This window comes from Podarcis erhardii (genome assembly GCF_964252035.2).
Source record: "Podarcis erhardii genome assembly, chromosome: 2".
Lineage (NCBI taxonomy): Eukaryota > Metazoa > Chordata > Lepidosauria > Squamata > Lacertidae > Podarcis > Podarcis erhardii.
Window position 1 is genome coordinate 40,605,341 of NC_138498.1, and position 13,083 is coordinate 40,618,423.

Sequence of the window (13,083 nt, forward strand, 5' to 3'; positions counted from 1 at the left end):
GAGGTTTCTAACTTCATGAGGAAATGAGCTGTGGTGATTTAGTGTTCTCCATATTTTAATGACACCAAACTGATAGGAAGCTGGATGAACAATTATGGACAAGATCCTGAAGTAGAATATGTGGAAAAAGTAATTTTGGAGCTCAGTCCTGTTCATGTCTTCTCAGTAATAAGCCCCATTATTGTGTTCTTTGGGACTTACCCTCAGGCAAGTGTTTATAGGATTGCAGCTTAAATCCACTTACCTTTTGAAAATAAAGTACTAATCTGACACTAGGGACATGTTTGACAAATTAAACTAAAAAAAATATGAAAATTTATCCGGCTTTATTGTGTTATGGTGCAGGGACTTAACTACATAGAGATGGTATCTGATAGTACTTTTGTGGGATATCTGACTTTCAATACATGCTTTGTGCAGTTTTCCTCCCGCAAAAGTTTTTGGAAGTTTGAACAAAAAATATTCAGTTTGACTAAATATTCAGTCAAAGGGGCAATTAAAAATAAGAAGACTGTATCATAGGGAAGTAATTTGCTTTTTAAAAAAACCAGCAGAGCCACTCTCTGATCAAGAGTTCAGCAGTCTCTTTTCCACTCCAGCTCACCCCTCAAAGTTCATTGGGAAAGATGAAAGAAGAGGGGATGAATTCTCTCTTGCCAACCCACATGGCTAGGTTTCACCCACTAGTGTGAACAGGAGGTACCAGGATGTAAATGCCCCAAACCCACTTTCTCCCTGATAGTTTAGAAAGTCAGCTGATGTGTAGAGAGTCATTCCTCTTACAACTTATAATAATAATAATAATAATAATAATAATAATAATAATAATAATAATTTATTATTTGTACCCCGCCCATCTGGCTGGGTTTCCCCAGCCACTCTGGGCGGCTTCCATAAAAACCAGAAATACACTAAAATATTACAGATTAAAAACTTCCCTGAACAGGGCTGCCTTAAGATGTCTTCTGAATGTCAGGTAGTTATTTATCGCTTTGACATCTGATGGGAGGGCGTTCCACAAGGCGGGTGCCACTACCGAGAAGGCCCTCTGCCTGGTTCCCTGTAGCTTTGCTTCTCGTAATGAGGGAACCGCCAGAAGGCCCTCGGCGCTGGACCTCAGCGTCCGGGCAGAACGATGGGGGTGGAGACGCTCCTTCAGGTATACTGGGCCGAGGCCGTTTAGGGCTTTAAAGGTCAACACCAGCACTTTGAATTGTGCTCGGAAACGTACTGGGAGCCAATGTAGGTCTTTATAGCAGGAGGTCAATAAGCAATCTGCTTGGAATCACCCAACACACCTTCCCACCTCCTGTTTTTACCCTTAATTAAATAAGTTTTCACAAACAAGGCAAAGTATTTTGCCCCCATTCTTCTAAAATTATTTTTGTCTAAGTGTGTTTCAAAATAGCATTAGGAGAGGCATGCATTCCCACATTGCACATTTCCCTTGTGGAGATTTAGAACTAATCAGAATTTTCTATCGATCCTCTTTAAAGTGAAGATAGGACTTGTATCATGAACTACCGTATTTTTCCGTCTATAAGATGCCCCCATGTATAAGACGCCACCTAATTTTTGATATTATTTTTTAGGCGGGGGGGACCTAGTCTTATACATGGAAAAATATGGTACTTTAAAGTTTGTATGTAGAGACTGCCATTTTCTGTGAGCTGCTTTTATCCAGTGGTTCAAGCACAGCAAAAATTGCCATGGTGATGAAAGGCACTCACAGAAGAAATTAGCATGACTGACTGTTGCTTCATGGTACCATGCTTCATGATATCATGGGCTGTCCCCAGAGTTCGCTAGATGACGTCGCGGGAGACCGCTGCCTCAAGAGAGCGAGGAAAACTCTTAGGGACAATTCACACCCTGGCCAGCACCTCTTTAATCTCCTACATCCGGGCAGGAGATACAGAAGTATACTCAGCCACACCAACAGGTTAAAGAACAGTTTTTATCCGTAGGCTGTTGGAAAAAAATAGTGGTGCAATTGACTTCCGACAAGCACACAGAGTGCGAACAAGACTGAGTGTATGGGGGGGGGGGCTTATTTAATTTCACTGCACACAGGTGGTGTAGTAACAATAAAGGATTATTATTATTATTATTATTATTATTATTATTATTATTTCAGGAAGAAGGATTGGATTAAGCTGCATTTCATATGTCTGTCTATCATCTAGCTATCTACCTATCATCTGCCTTAAAATTATGAAGAGCAGGGAACTGTGTAGCTCATCAGAGTGATGGTGCAGACTTCCAATAGTTGCCCATGACACTCTTGTAACCACCCAATATTTCACTACAAATACTTACTGGAGGAAATCATGGCTTGTATCCAGTTAGACCTATTGAAATTAATGGAACTGTGTATGTAAATGAATGTAAATAGGTATGTTTTGAGTATAACTAACACTGAATAGAATCCCATGTCTTCCCAGGAACTCAGATTTATCATTTGAGTTTAAAGTAGCAGAAAAACAGAAACAGCATCTGAACTCAGTACGAGAGTAACCCCTGTGTTCTCCCTGTCCTTCCTCCCTCCAGAATGCTCCTTATTTGGTAAAATGTTGTGGATCTTTGTCTGGTTAATAGAAAAGTGTTTCCCTCTGCCCCAGCACACATTAATTTAATCTGCAAGTTATCCTAATTGAGACATTAATCCTTTCATCACAGTTTATATTAATGCCACAAATAGATATAAACATGGCATAACTGTGAATCTGTAGCCTTCTATCTTATTGAGCATCTGTGAGGTCATTAATTAAGTCACACATTGGGGAGGTGAGAATATAGCAAAGCTTGACATTTTGTGACAAGGGGAGAATGGAGTATTAGCAAAAATGTTTTGCCACACTCTTTTGTTTTTGCTGGAGAAGCAATCATTTAAACATTGTTACAGAGTGCCAATAGGTACATTTCTTTATCTTCACATGACCTCCTATTGGACTCTGCATGGTTTAGAAAATGTATAGATCTTTTATTCATGTTCAGTACAGTGGTACCTCGGGTTAAGAACTTCATTCGTTCTGGCATTTTTAACCTGAAACTGTTCTTAACCTGAGGTACCACTTTAGCTAATGGGGCCTCCCACTGCAGCAGCGCTGCCACAGCGCGATTACTGTTCTCATCCTGAAGCAAAGTTCTTAACCCAAGGTACTGTTTCTTGGTTAGTGGAGTCTGTAACCTGAAGCGTCTGTAATCCGAGGTACCACTGTATACTTCTTTTATTCATGTTCAGTATACTTCTGTGTCACTAAAAAGGCACGCTTTACCTCTAATTAATATTTATACCTTGCAGGCTTTCTAATGGGGTACTGAATATGTGTCGCAGGAGCTGTACAGATTTCCTTATGTGCTGGTGGAATGAAAAGTAGTTTTAACTGTCACATACTTTCTGGGCAGTCCCTGTTTTGTTTCTGTCATGAACATTAGTTTAAAGGCCCGGTTGAATTCCAGCCATATCACTTTGACATTTCAGAGTTGTTGAAATAATCGTCAGCATGTCTGTCTTCCTTATGGCTTGATATAGATCTGATAGTTGCAAGATGCTACTGCATGGTGACAGCAGAGACGGTTAAAACAGATGAGGTCTCAGTTGATGGAATTTGCCTTTTTTGGCCAGTTCGAGTGAAGTGGTGTGACCCATACATTTAAGAGAGAACTAAGCCCCCAACTGCTGTAGAACACTTGAGTTTTAAAGTGAAAAATACAGTATATGTGTACAGATGTGTTGACTTGTAAAGTCAGCCATTCTGTTGAAAGCAATTAGATAATTTGGGAAAGGAAATGGCTTCTAACTGTTCTGTTCCTTTTATTTGCATGGCGTTTTGCTTTATTTAATTTCTTGCTGCCCCGTGTAATCAAAATATACCTCATAGTGAACAAAACATAGAGGTGGAGACCAAAGCAGGGCTTGATCTGCCTGCCAGGAAAATAAATGCATATGCCTCTTTTGTGGAAGGGATTGATCTGCCTCTATGTAGAGTTGTTGCAGTTTTTATTATTTATTATTGAACAGTATGTTGTAGAATTTAATTTATGTCCCTTACTGCAGGCACAAGGCCTTGCTTGTCCCTTATTTTGACATTTTAGCCTGATAAAGCAAGATGCGACAACCACAAAGTCATAGTATGCAATGAATTAGGTGTTACTGATCTTACTGTTGGCAAAATAGCAGGTTGTGATTGCTTGAATTTTGTAAAAGCTGAGGCCACAGTGAATATCAATATGCTTCTGGGACAGAAAATGTGTTAATTAAAGTCTGTGACTTTTTCAGTACTCCCATATGAGAGCATTTCCTTTTGAATTGACAGTATCAACACTTTTTTGTAGCTATTATCATCTTCAGAATGTGACTACCTGGCTTTGTAGCTCAAGTGAACAAGCATCTGCTATGCACAAAATTAGCAATGTGACACTGTTTTGCAGAATAACATAGTGTGGTCTTGTTTTTAATTTGACACTAATTTGAAGTGGGAAATTATGAAGGGATCTGTAAGTAGCAATCCAGATTTGTGGGGCAATATGTTTTTAGCTGCCTATAAGATTCCAAAAGAACAGCTTCTAATCCCATTTGTTCTGCTTCATGTTCACATCTTCAAGACAGACAGGTGCTATGTGCCCTTTCTGAAATCAAAAGATCTCCTCCCTTTACCGTACTCCCCAAAGGCTCCCAAGCCTTTCTTCTGTTAAAATTGTGTGGGATGTTTCTAGATTTACTCTGGCTCTGCTCTCTGATAGATAGAAAGAATTAACTATTAATGGTATACAGGGTCAATAGAGCTCCACCAGATTATTCTATTGTTTTTGGAACACAAGAAAATGTTGCAATGTGGAGTGTTCATGTTTTTGTTGACCATGTCATTTGCTTATTAAGTTTTGGGAGAAAGTATTGAATTGTATAAACATGACTGTGCAGATAAAATTTTCAGAGGGAAATATTATTTCAAATTACATACCTACTAGAACCTTGTGGTAAAAGGCAGGTGAGAAATAAATACTTAGATAAACCCTGGGTCTTCCTCAATTCTCCCTCTTGTGGTTGGGTGGTGCCATTTTGACACTTCAAGTCTGAGCATAGAATGTAGAGAGAATTATTTCACTCTCTGAAAGAGAGAGGACAGAAACTTATTGAGAGTTAGTCATTTTAAACCAAGAATTAAGGTTTTACAATTGTAGTTTTAAACTATAATTTATTATTTTGGAGATCCTCTTTTTAAACACTAAAATAAATATCCCTGTGCCTCAGTGAATAAAGATTTGGTTTTTTAGAAAAATTATTGACATCGGCATTTGTTAATTTTTAGAATAAGTTTTAATAGTAGTCCTTTCTGAATCAATGTTTGTTTCAGAATTATAACAGAAAATATTCTGGTCCACAAATTTAATAATAAAAAGTGACAGGTACTTTGCCAAAATAGGATTACAAATCAGAGTTTCCAAAATGCACTGTTTCTGTTTCAGGAAGCATAAAATATCCTTAATGTTTTCTTAGTAAAGTAGGAATCAGGGCTCATGGGTACAGTTGCAAACTGGATAAATTGTCATGGGCACCGTACATGCACTATAACCAAGCACACACCTTAGCCTTCGCTATTGGCTACAATAAAAGGTTTCCTTCAAGTTTAATTTCAATGGGGGCAACAGGTAAGTGGTTCCTGTGGATGTCAGGGAAGGCTTCTCTTGGTACATATGCACCAAAAGGCACCATGTTGCTGATCCTTCCAGTAAAGCTTTTTCTGTGTCCTGTTTTACTATCCATTCTTACAAGCCATTTTCTCACCCAATCTGGGGTTCCAGCCTGAGTGAGTTTACATCAAGGATGGTTTTCAAAGTCTGTGAATGTTCTAGTTGCTCAATTCCTTTTTTTCAAAACTGGAGAAAGATAATTGCAAGTGAGACGTTAAATATTTTTTTTCATATCATACCCTTGCAATAGTGAATTGAGAAGCTATGCATTGACGTGAACTGAATTTGTCTTTTAATATAGAAGAGTTATTTTCTAACTTTAGTTCTTTAGATATTTGGAAAAGCATGGTGGCCAATTATACACAATAGTAAAAGCAAACAATGTACCGTTTGAACAGCTTTGGTGACCTTGGGCTGTTCTGAGTAAAGTTATCAGCTTCCCTGTGAATTCACATTATCACTAGTTTATGCTGGAGTGTTCTAGGAACAGACTTTGAGGACAGTCACACCAGCTGTATCTTTGCTCTCTATGCAGTTTCACTTATATGGAAAGCACTTTCTTAGAGGGATAATGTGAAATATTGCTTGGGACACTTGCGCAGTTTGCTCATTCATTGTTTATGTACAAGGAAGCCAGCATGTAGTATATGCTATGAATGCACATACTTGATCACTGATTGCAACAATCTATATGGAGTTTTCACACTTCTTTCCCTACATAGAAGTACTTTACGTAGCTCTCTCTTCCCTCTTCTGTTGCCCACACAGTCTTAATTAAGTGCCTGGCTGCCAATTGCTTAGCAGAAGTGATTAACTCTGAAATCAAAACTTTTTTTACAGAGGGTAACATTCAATTATCGGGTGGGTTTTCCTGGCTTATTTTGATTCCGCAACCACCTAATACAGAAACTGGACATCTTTTTACTTCATTAGCTTATGTTAGACAATCACATCCCTACAGCCTTAACAGGCACTCTAACCTTCCAACAGTTTGACTTCACCCCAAAGGCACGCTCCTCCATTGTCTCCTGAGAAAGACAGATGCCAACCTCAACCGCTACCTTACACCTGGATGGTGGTAGGAAAATATTGTTCCTTTAAAGAAAAAATACATAGAAAACAGTTTTTTCAGGATTTTGTAAAGACATTGTTGATGTCATTTCTTGCAATAAAAAATTCTAAATGTCACAAAACATTTATCAGCTGCATGCACACTTTCCATTTACATGGTTAACAGTTTATTTACCAAAAGGCAGTTCTCTGTATCAATTAGAGCCGTCATCTTCAGCCTTTTAACCTCAACCTGTAACATGCAACCCATGTATTGTTTATAATAACTTCCTTTTTCTCACCTTCCGTCTCTCTTTCTTCCCCTCTCTCTTTCTTCCTTTCTCTCTCTCTCTGTGTTTAATATATTCATGTACTTCTTCCTTTAGAGACTTTTCGAAGTGACTTTCAATCAAAGGAAAACAGCAAAAAGAAAATTGTGGTAGTAATGCTAGTGTGGTCCATTATAACTTGATCTGTGTCAGAGTCATTACTCTTCAGTTGATAATCACTTACTAGAGGGGTTTTTTCCCTGTTACCTAAAGCTGATTGATACTCAAACATCAATTTTGTATTTGCATGGGGAAAGTTGACATTTTCAAACTGTCTTAATGCTTTGGTAAACATAACAAGTGAAGGCCATTGCAAAGAGAACTGATGAGAAACATATGATTGCACATAACACTAAACAGCAATATGACAGTTGATCTCACACTTTGAGGACCACAGAATGTAATAACTTTGTCAATTTGATGAAAGCTATGTAAGGGGAATGATCTGCAACAGAAATCAACCACAGAGTCCTATTTTATGTGGTTTTTCTCAGCATCATGTTTTAAATATTTATCTCTACTGATTTAAAATGTTGTGTATGGTCTCAAAATCACTGCCAAGTTATGTCACTTGGTGGTGTTCTGTTGCTGTAGATTTAACCCTGCGCCTGTCCTCCTGGTGTCTAGATTGCCAAAAATGTAGGAAAGACAATATTCTCTTTCAGCCAAATGAAGTGATGCATTCAGACTTCCTGAGGAAACAGCCTCTTGTGAGCAGCTAAAATATTTATTTATCCAGGTTTCTTCTTACTGAATTTGTTGTTTGCTAAAACAAGCAAAACTCTGCAGGCTGTAATGAGATAAACTAAAACTGAGTGTTACCCCCTGCCTGGATCTACAGATGAATGGTATTTGAGACACATTTTTAAAGGGAAATGAGATTCCCCCTCCTCTGAACATCTGGGGGGAAATGTGGAAAGTATGACAACTGGTGTTTTGCTGACATATTTGCATCAAAAGTGCTTGTGTTGACTATTTTAGATACACAAACAACACACACACACACACACACACACACACACACACACACACACTATTGTGAAAAGGCCTGGATGCTGATACGCATTTAATACAAATTTCCTAATCTTTATATACTTCAAAGCTATAGGACAGCTGGTTCTTCTACCACCCTTCCCTTGTAACTTGCTGTCACATTTAATTATTATTTTCTCCTCCCAATCTTTCCCTTTTCTGTTATCACCTTCAGATGAATACTGTCCGTCACAATATGGGTGGGAAAACATGAAGTGACTTCTGTTTTGCCATAACCAACATAGGCAACTTCTAATTTTATGTATCTTCACCTTTTTATTCTTCCTGGGAGTTGCTTGCAAGCTATAGTTGCAAGCGATAGTTAATAAATATAAAAGATGCTTATCTCTCGCAGACTCCTATCTCAACAGCTTGACAGTGGGGTAAAAAATGCACAGAAAGACAACCTGGTTACTTAAGAAGTAACCATGGAACATGTTTAGTTCTTATTTTGCAAAATCTGTGACACAAAAGGCATTTCATAAAAACAAACAGGATTCCAGCAAAGAGCAAGCTGAACCCCTGAGCAAGATATGCTGTACGTGCTGAAGGTGCGCATGTCTGGGTCCGGCCAGCGCATGGATGGGTGACCATGTGGGAACCACGTGTACTCTGCCTTAAGTTCTGTGATGAAAGCAAGATGGTTTATAAATATAACTAGGAATGTGTTGAGACATTTTGAAATTCCCTCCACCCCCACTACATGTCTAGGTCCTGCTCCCCCCGCCCCACCTTGCCCACTGCCCTGTGTCTGGCTGTCACAAGTTAGTGCTTTGATGCTGCAATTCCTGCACCCACTTGCCCTGCTGTCCCAGTTGACTCATTTAAAAAGACTGTGTATTGTACATAGGAAAAGAAGACACTTGGTGGCAGTGACTAGCTGATGTCGCTGTACTGTTTGCTGCTGTCAGCAGCTGTTGACAGCTGCGTACTGCATAAGTAGACCGTGCCTTCTGCTGTTTGCAGGCAGTGGAGAATGTGATTCTATGTCTTGCTTTAGATCCTTTCTATTACTGGAATTGGTCACAAAGTCATACTAGAAGCTCATATAAATACTTAGTTTCATGAAAAGAGGTTGCCGTTCACTGAAGTTTGGCAATTACTGAATACGTTACTGATTACCTCTGTGTGATTTACATGTTTGAATAAAACGCCAGTCTCTGTAGTGCTGTGTCTTGCTTTATAAGGGTGGTATTGGAGGGACTCACTGTACCACAAAACTTATCCGACAGGCAGTGTTTAAAGTTCCATTGAGCTGCCATGTTAAATAATTCCACATGGCTTCTTTTTTAACTGCTATCCGTGCACTCTGTTGCATGCATTTGCAGTTGTCAGAATTGATTGATTGTAGGGTGGGTCATAAGTTTCCAAAGTTGGGTGATCTTGAAAACATTTATAACATTAATCTTTAAAAGTAGGAGCATGTGATTAGCAAGGATTGTTTGTTCAGTGATTTTTTTTTTTAAGAAAAGGTGGGGGACAGAAGGAAGAAGACGGTTGTTTTCATAATATACATGCATCATCAAAGTCTTGCCAAACTTGTCAAAGATAGAACTTGAAGGACCTGTTTAAATTATGTTTGTCCTACGGGTAGGCCCCCCCCCCTTTTTTAAGGAAAAGCCAAAAGTTTTAACGTAGACTTGCTTTCAAAATCAATGTAAAATTTGCTGTTTCAGTTGTGCTTGGGAATTTTCTGAAATGAAGACCAAAGCACCTGCAAAAACAGCCTGTTCTTTAGCTCGGATGGTCTCTTGCATCCCTTAAAGTCATCTTTCTTCTTTCCCTTTCTCTCTCTTTTTTTGGCAGTTCTTTGAGGTTCCTTTTGACTCTAATATGAACAGGACAAAAAACAGACCCCTGGTGCGAGGACAAATCAGGTAAGGGCTGCACACACCTGCTCTCCAAAATGAGTAATAAATCTCATTGTTCTTTTTATATATTTCCCAGCTTACTGCCCTTCCTTATGTTTAGATAAGCAAATATGTCAACTTCAGAACAAAAGACTGTGAAAGCGTTGCCGTTTTGTGCTTTGAAGATTCTAAAAGCTTACAATGCCACATGGAAAACATATTGGCTTGCCCTCTCATCATATTCAGCAAGGGCTTTTATAGATGTAGAAATTAAGAATCACAAGATTCCAGGTGTTCCTGTGTAATATCATAGACAATTGTGAAGCATGTACCGTATTTTTAGAAGCGAGTGGCTCTGCCAAGAAAATCATTCTGGATCTCCCACAATAATTCTTTAAAAAGAACAACAAACATTTCTAAAGTCTTTAAGAGGTCCAAGTTAGCCTTCTATTTGATTTTCCTTTGAGCAAAAGGGACAGGATGGAACTTGTGAGTTTGATACATGACAGGTCACTTGCCCACCATTACTTCCCACCTTGCCCACCTTCTACCACCACATTTCTTGCCAAGAATTCCAAAGCCTGCATTGCAGTCAGAATAACTTGCATGGACTTAAATATTTTTTTTTCTAGTTTGTTTAATCCGTTTCAGACAAAGAGGCCATGTTTCCTTGATGTAGAATTTGGATGTATTTATTTATTTATTTAAAATGAATGTTAGTTTAAATTCATGATTAACAGCTTTCCATCTAAATAGAAGGTCAGACATTAAAAATGATAAATTATTATGTTCATTGTAAAAATTACATTACAAAATAACATGCACACAAAAAAGAAAACTAAGTAGAAAGACGTTCTGGAGAAATAAATTTGTTCTAGTCTATCAGTTCCAGCACTTCCTGTCATGCAGCATAGTTTAGTTCCAGTATCTGACAAAGGAACCTCACTGCTCTGCAATATTTAGTTTAAGCTCATTATTTCTATCAGCTTATACATTAAGAAAACATTCAAGTTGTATATAAATAATACATTATTATTTAAGTTAACTACAGGATATACTACAAGTGCAGATAATATTGTTGGGATGCAGTTTAGTAGCATTTTTAGCTGCTTTTATTGTATTTCTTTGATGAAAGTCCTCTCCTGCCCTCACCGTGCTTACTAGGCAGTTTTTAGAATTGCTAGTTCTGCTGGTTCTGCAACAGGATGGTAGCACAATAAGCATAGTTTTATTTTTAAAAATTATAGTTGTAAACCACTTAGAAAAAGTATAGAATTTTTTAAAATAATAACCACTATGTTAAGTGTTGTGTGGTACAGCAGCAATAACTAAGGGCAAATACCTAGTCTGTTTATGAGGAAAATGCAATAATATTGAGAAGACTTCAAATGTTATAAAAACGTCGCATTCAAAAGCTTATTGGAAAATGGGAATTGGCCTTATTAAACCATGGGTGAATCTCTTTCATGGCAGGCATGTTTTAAACTCAGATCAAATTCTATATATAATTTTGTAAGACAAGTTATGTCGTTTTTAACAGCATCGCTTAATTTGTCACTGTGAACTCCCTACAGAAAATCTGTAGTTCCCAGCATGGACACAGTAAAAAAAACCCCTACATGTGGTTTTTTTCCCCCATCTATGTCTGATAGATGAAATATATATAATATAAAAATTGCAATTCCCATATTGTGAATTGCAGATTCTCCTAAGAGAGTTCACATTGACAAAGAAGGTCCATACGCAAAATGTTTTGCACCAAATACTGTTAATACAGAGTTGCGGGGGGGAGGGAGGGATTGGCCAAGGCATGTTTTTAAAGGAAGCTACCACAGAATCATAATCAAACAGATTAGAACCGTTGTGGAAAAACAGGACATCCTTGGGAAGATCCATTATCCCAGAGTGTCTAAGGGCATGTCAGTCATTTTAACAACTTGGCTTGTCTCACAAACAGGAGCCAAAGCAGCCTAATATGACAACAGCTAGAAGTGCTTGGGAAAATGCCCCTTCTGGCACCTTCTGGAACAGGGTTTTGCCCTACATTCTCTCCATATCCTAATACCACCACTTATCACACTTAGTGATGGAGCTCCTTTGTATATTTCTATTTTTTTGTTTCACTGTAACGTCTGACCTTTGTATTTTCTGAAAATAATTTGATGATTGGGTTTGCTATTTTTTATTAGACCTAGAAAAAAACACACTAAACATTATATATCTGAAATGCCCATTCTTTCATTCTTTATAAATCGTTACCAGTTTGTATTTCTTACTTTTCCCCCTTCATGACAAATCATAAAGCAGGAATCAAACTTCTTATGATGTTTTACAAGAAGAATTCTGAAACATGTGTCACCTTTTGTGCATGCTCTCTGCTCCATGTACACATGCAAATAAAAGGCAGTGTCCCATGGGGCTCCTGTTTGAACAGAAACTTAAAGCAGCCTTGATTTCTGTTTGTATATCTGTTCAGTTTTGTATAGGATTGGATTCCAACTTAACGAAGGTTGGGGAGCACTACACCTTATTTGCAAACTTGAAGCTAAAGCCCGTATTCATAAACTATTCAACAAACAATTTTCATATAGCATTTCCATGATTTGTGCCAAGGATTATTTATAACAAAATTATGTTTTCCCTTAGGCATCTGTGAACAGTTGGTCCTATTTATTTCTGTGTTTTATCCATCATCTTTGGAGGATTGAAAAAAAGTGATGGATGAAATTACATGAAAATTGAAACAAAATAGTAAAGCAAGCCCTGGGGGTAAACTCACTCTCATTGTAAATAGAGTACTTTGGTAAACTTGTTCTGATTTGTTCTGTAAGATGGTGCTAATTACAGATTTCTAAGTTCAGTTAATTTTATTTTAAAAACATCATGGGGAATATTCTAATGAGAACATCTGTTGAGCACACAGTGAGCCAAAAACTAGGCTGAGCCAAAATTCAATTGAATGGAGGTATCTTGAATTTGCTTAGGTCGGTGTGTGTGTAAACTTTAAACTCCTCCTCCTTTCTCACCCCCAAGTAAAATTAAAGCTTTCCCCCCACATCTGTGCTGTATTCAGAGCAGCGTCGTACTTTACGTGAAAAACCTGTTCGATATATACAACAGTGTTTCCC

General features: G+C 38.0%; 1 protein-coding gene across 1 annotated transcript in view; it reads left to right on the forward strand.

Moving 5' to 3' along the window:
• COX10 (cytochrome c oxidase assembly factor heme A:farnesyltransferase COX10) overlaps window positions 1-13,083 on the forward strand; it is a 92,824-nt gene that overhangs the window by 47,004 nt on the left and 32,737 nt on the right. Inside the window, exon 5 of the mRNA XM_081848773.1 lies at window positions 9,912-9,982. Within this exon, the coding sequence (XP_081704899.1) occupies window positions 9,912-9,982 (71 nt within the window). The remainder of the gene's footprint in view (window positions 1-9,911; window positions 9,983-13,083) is intronic.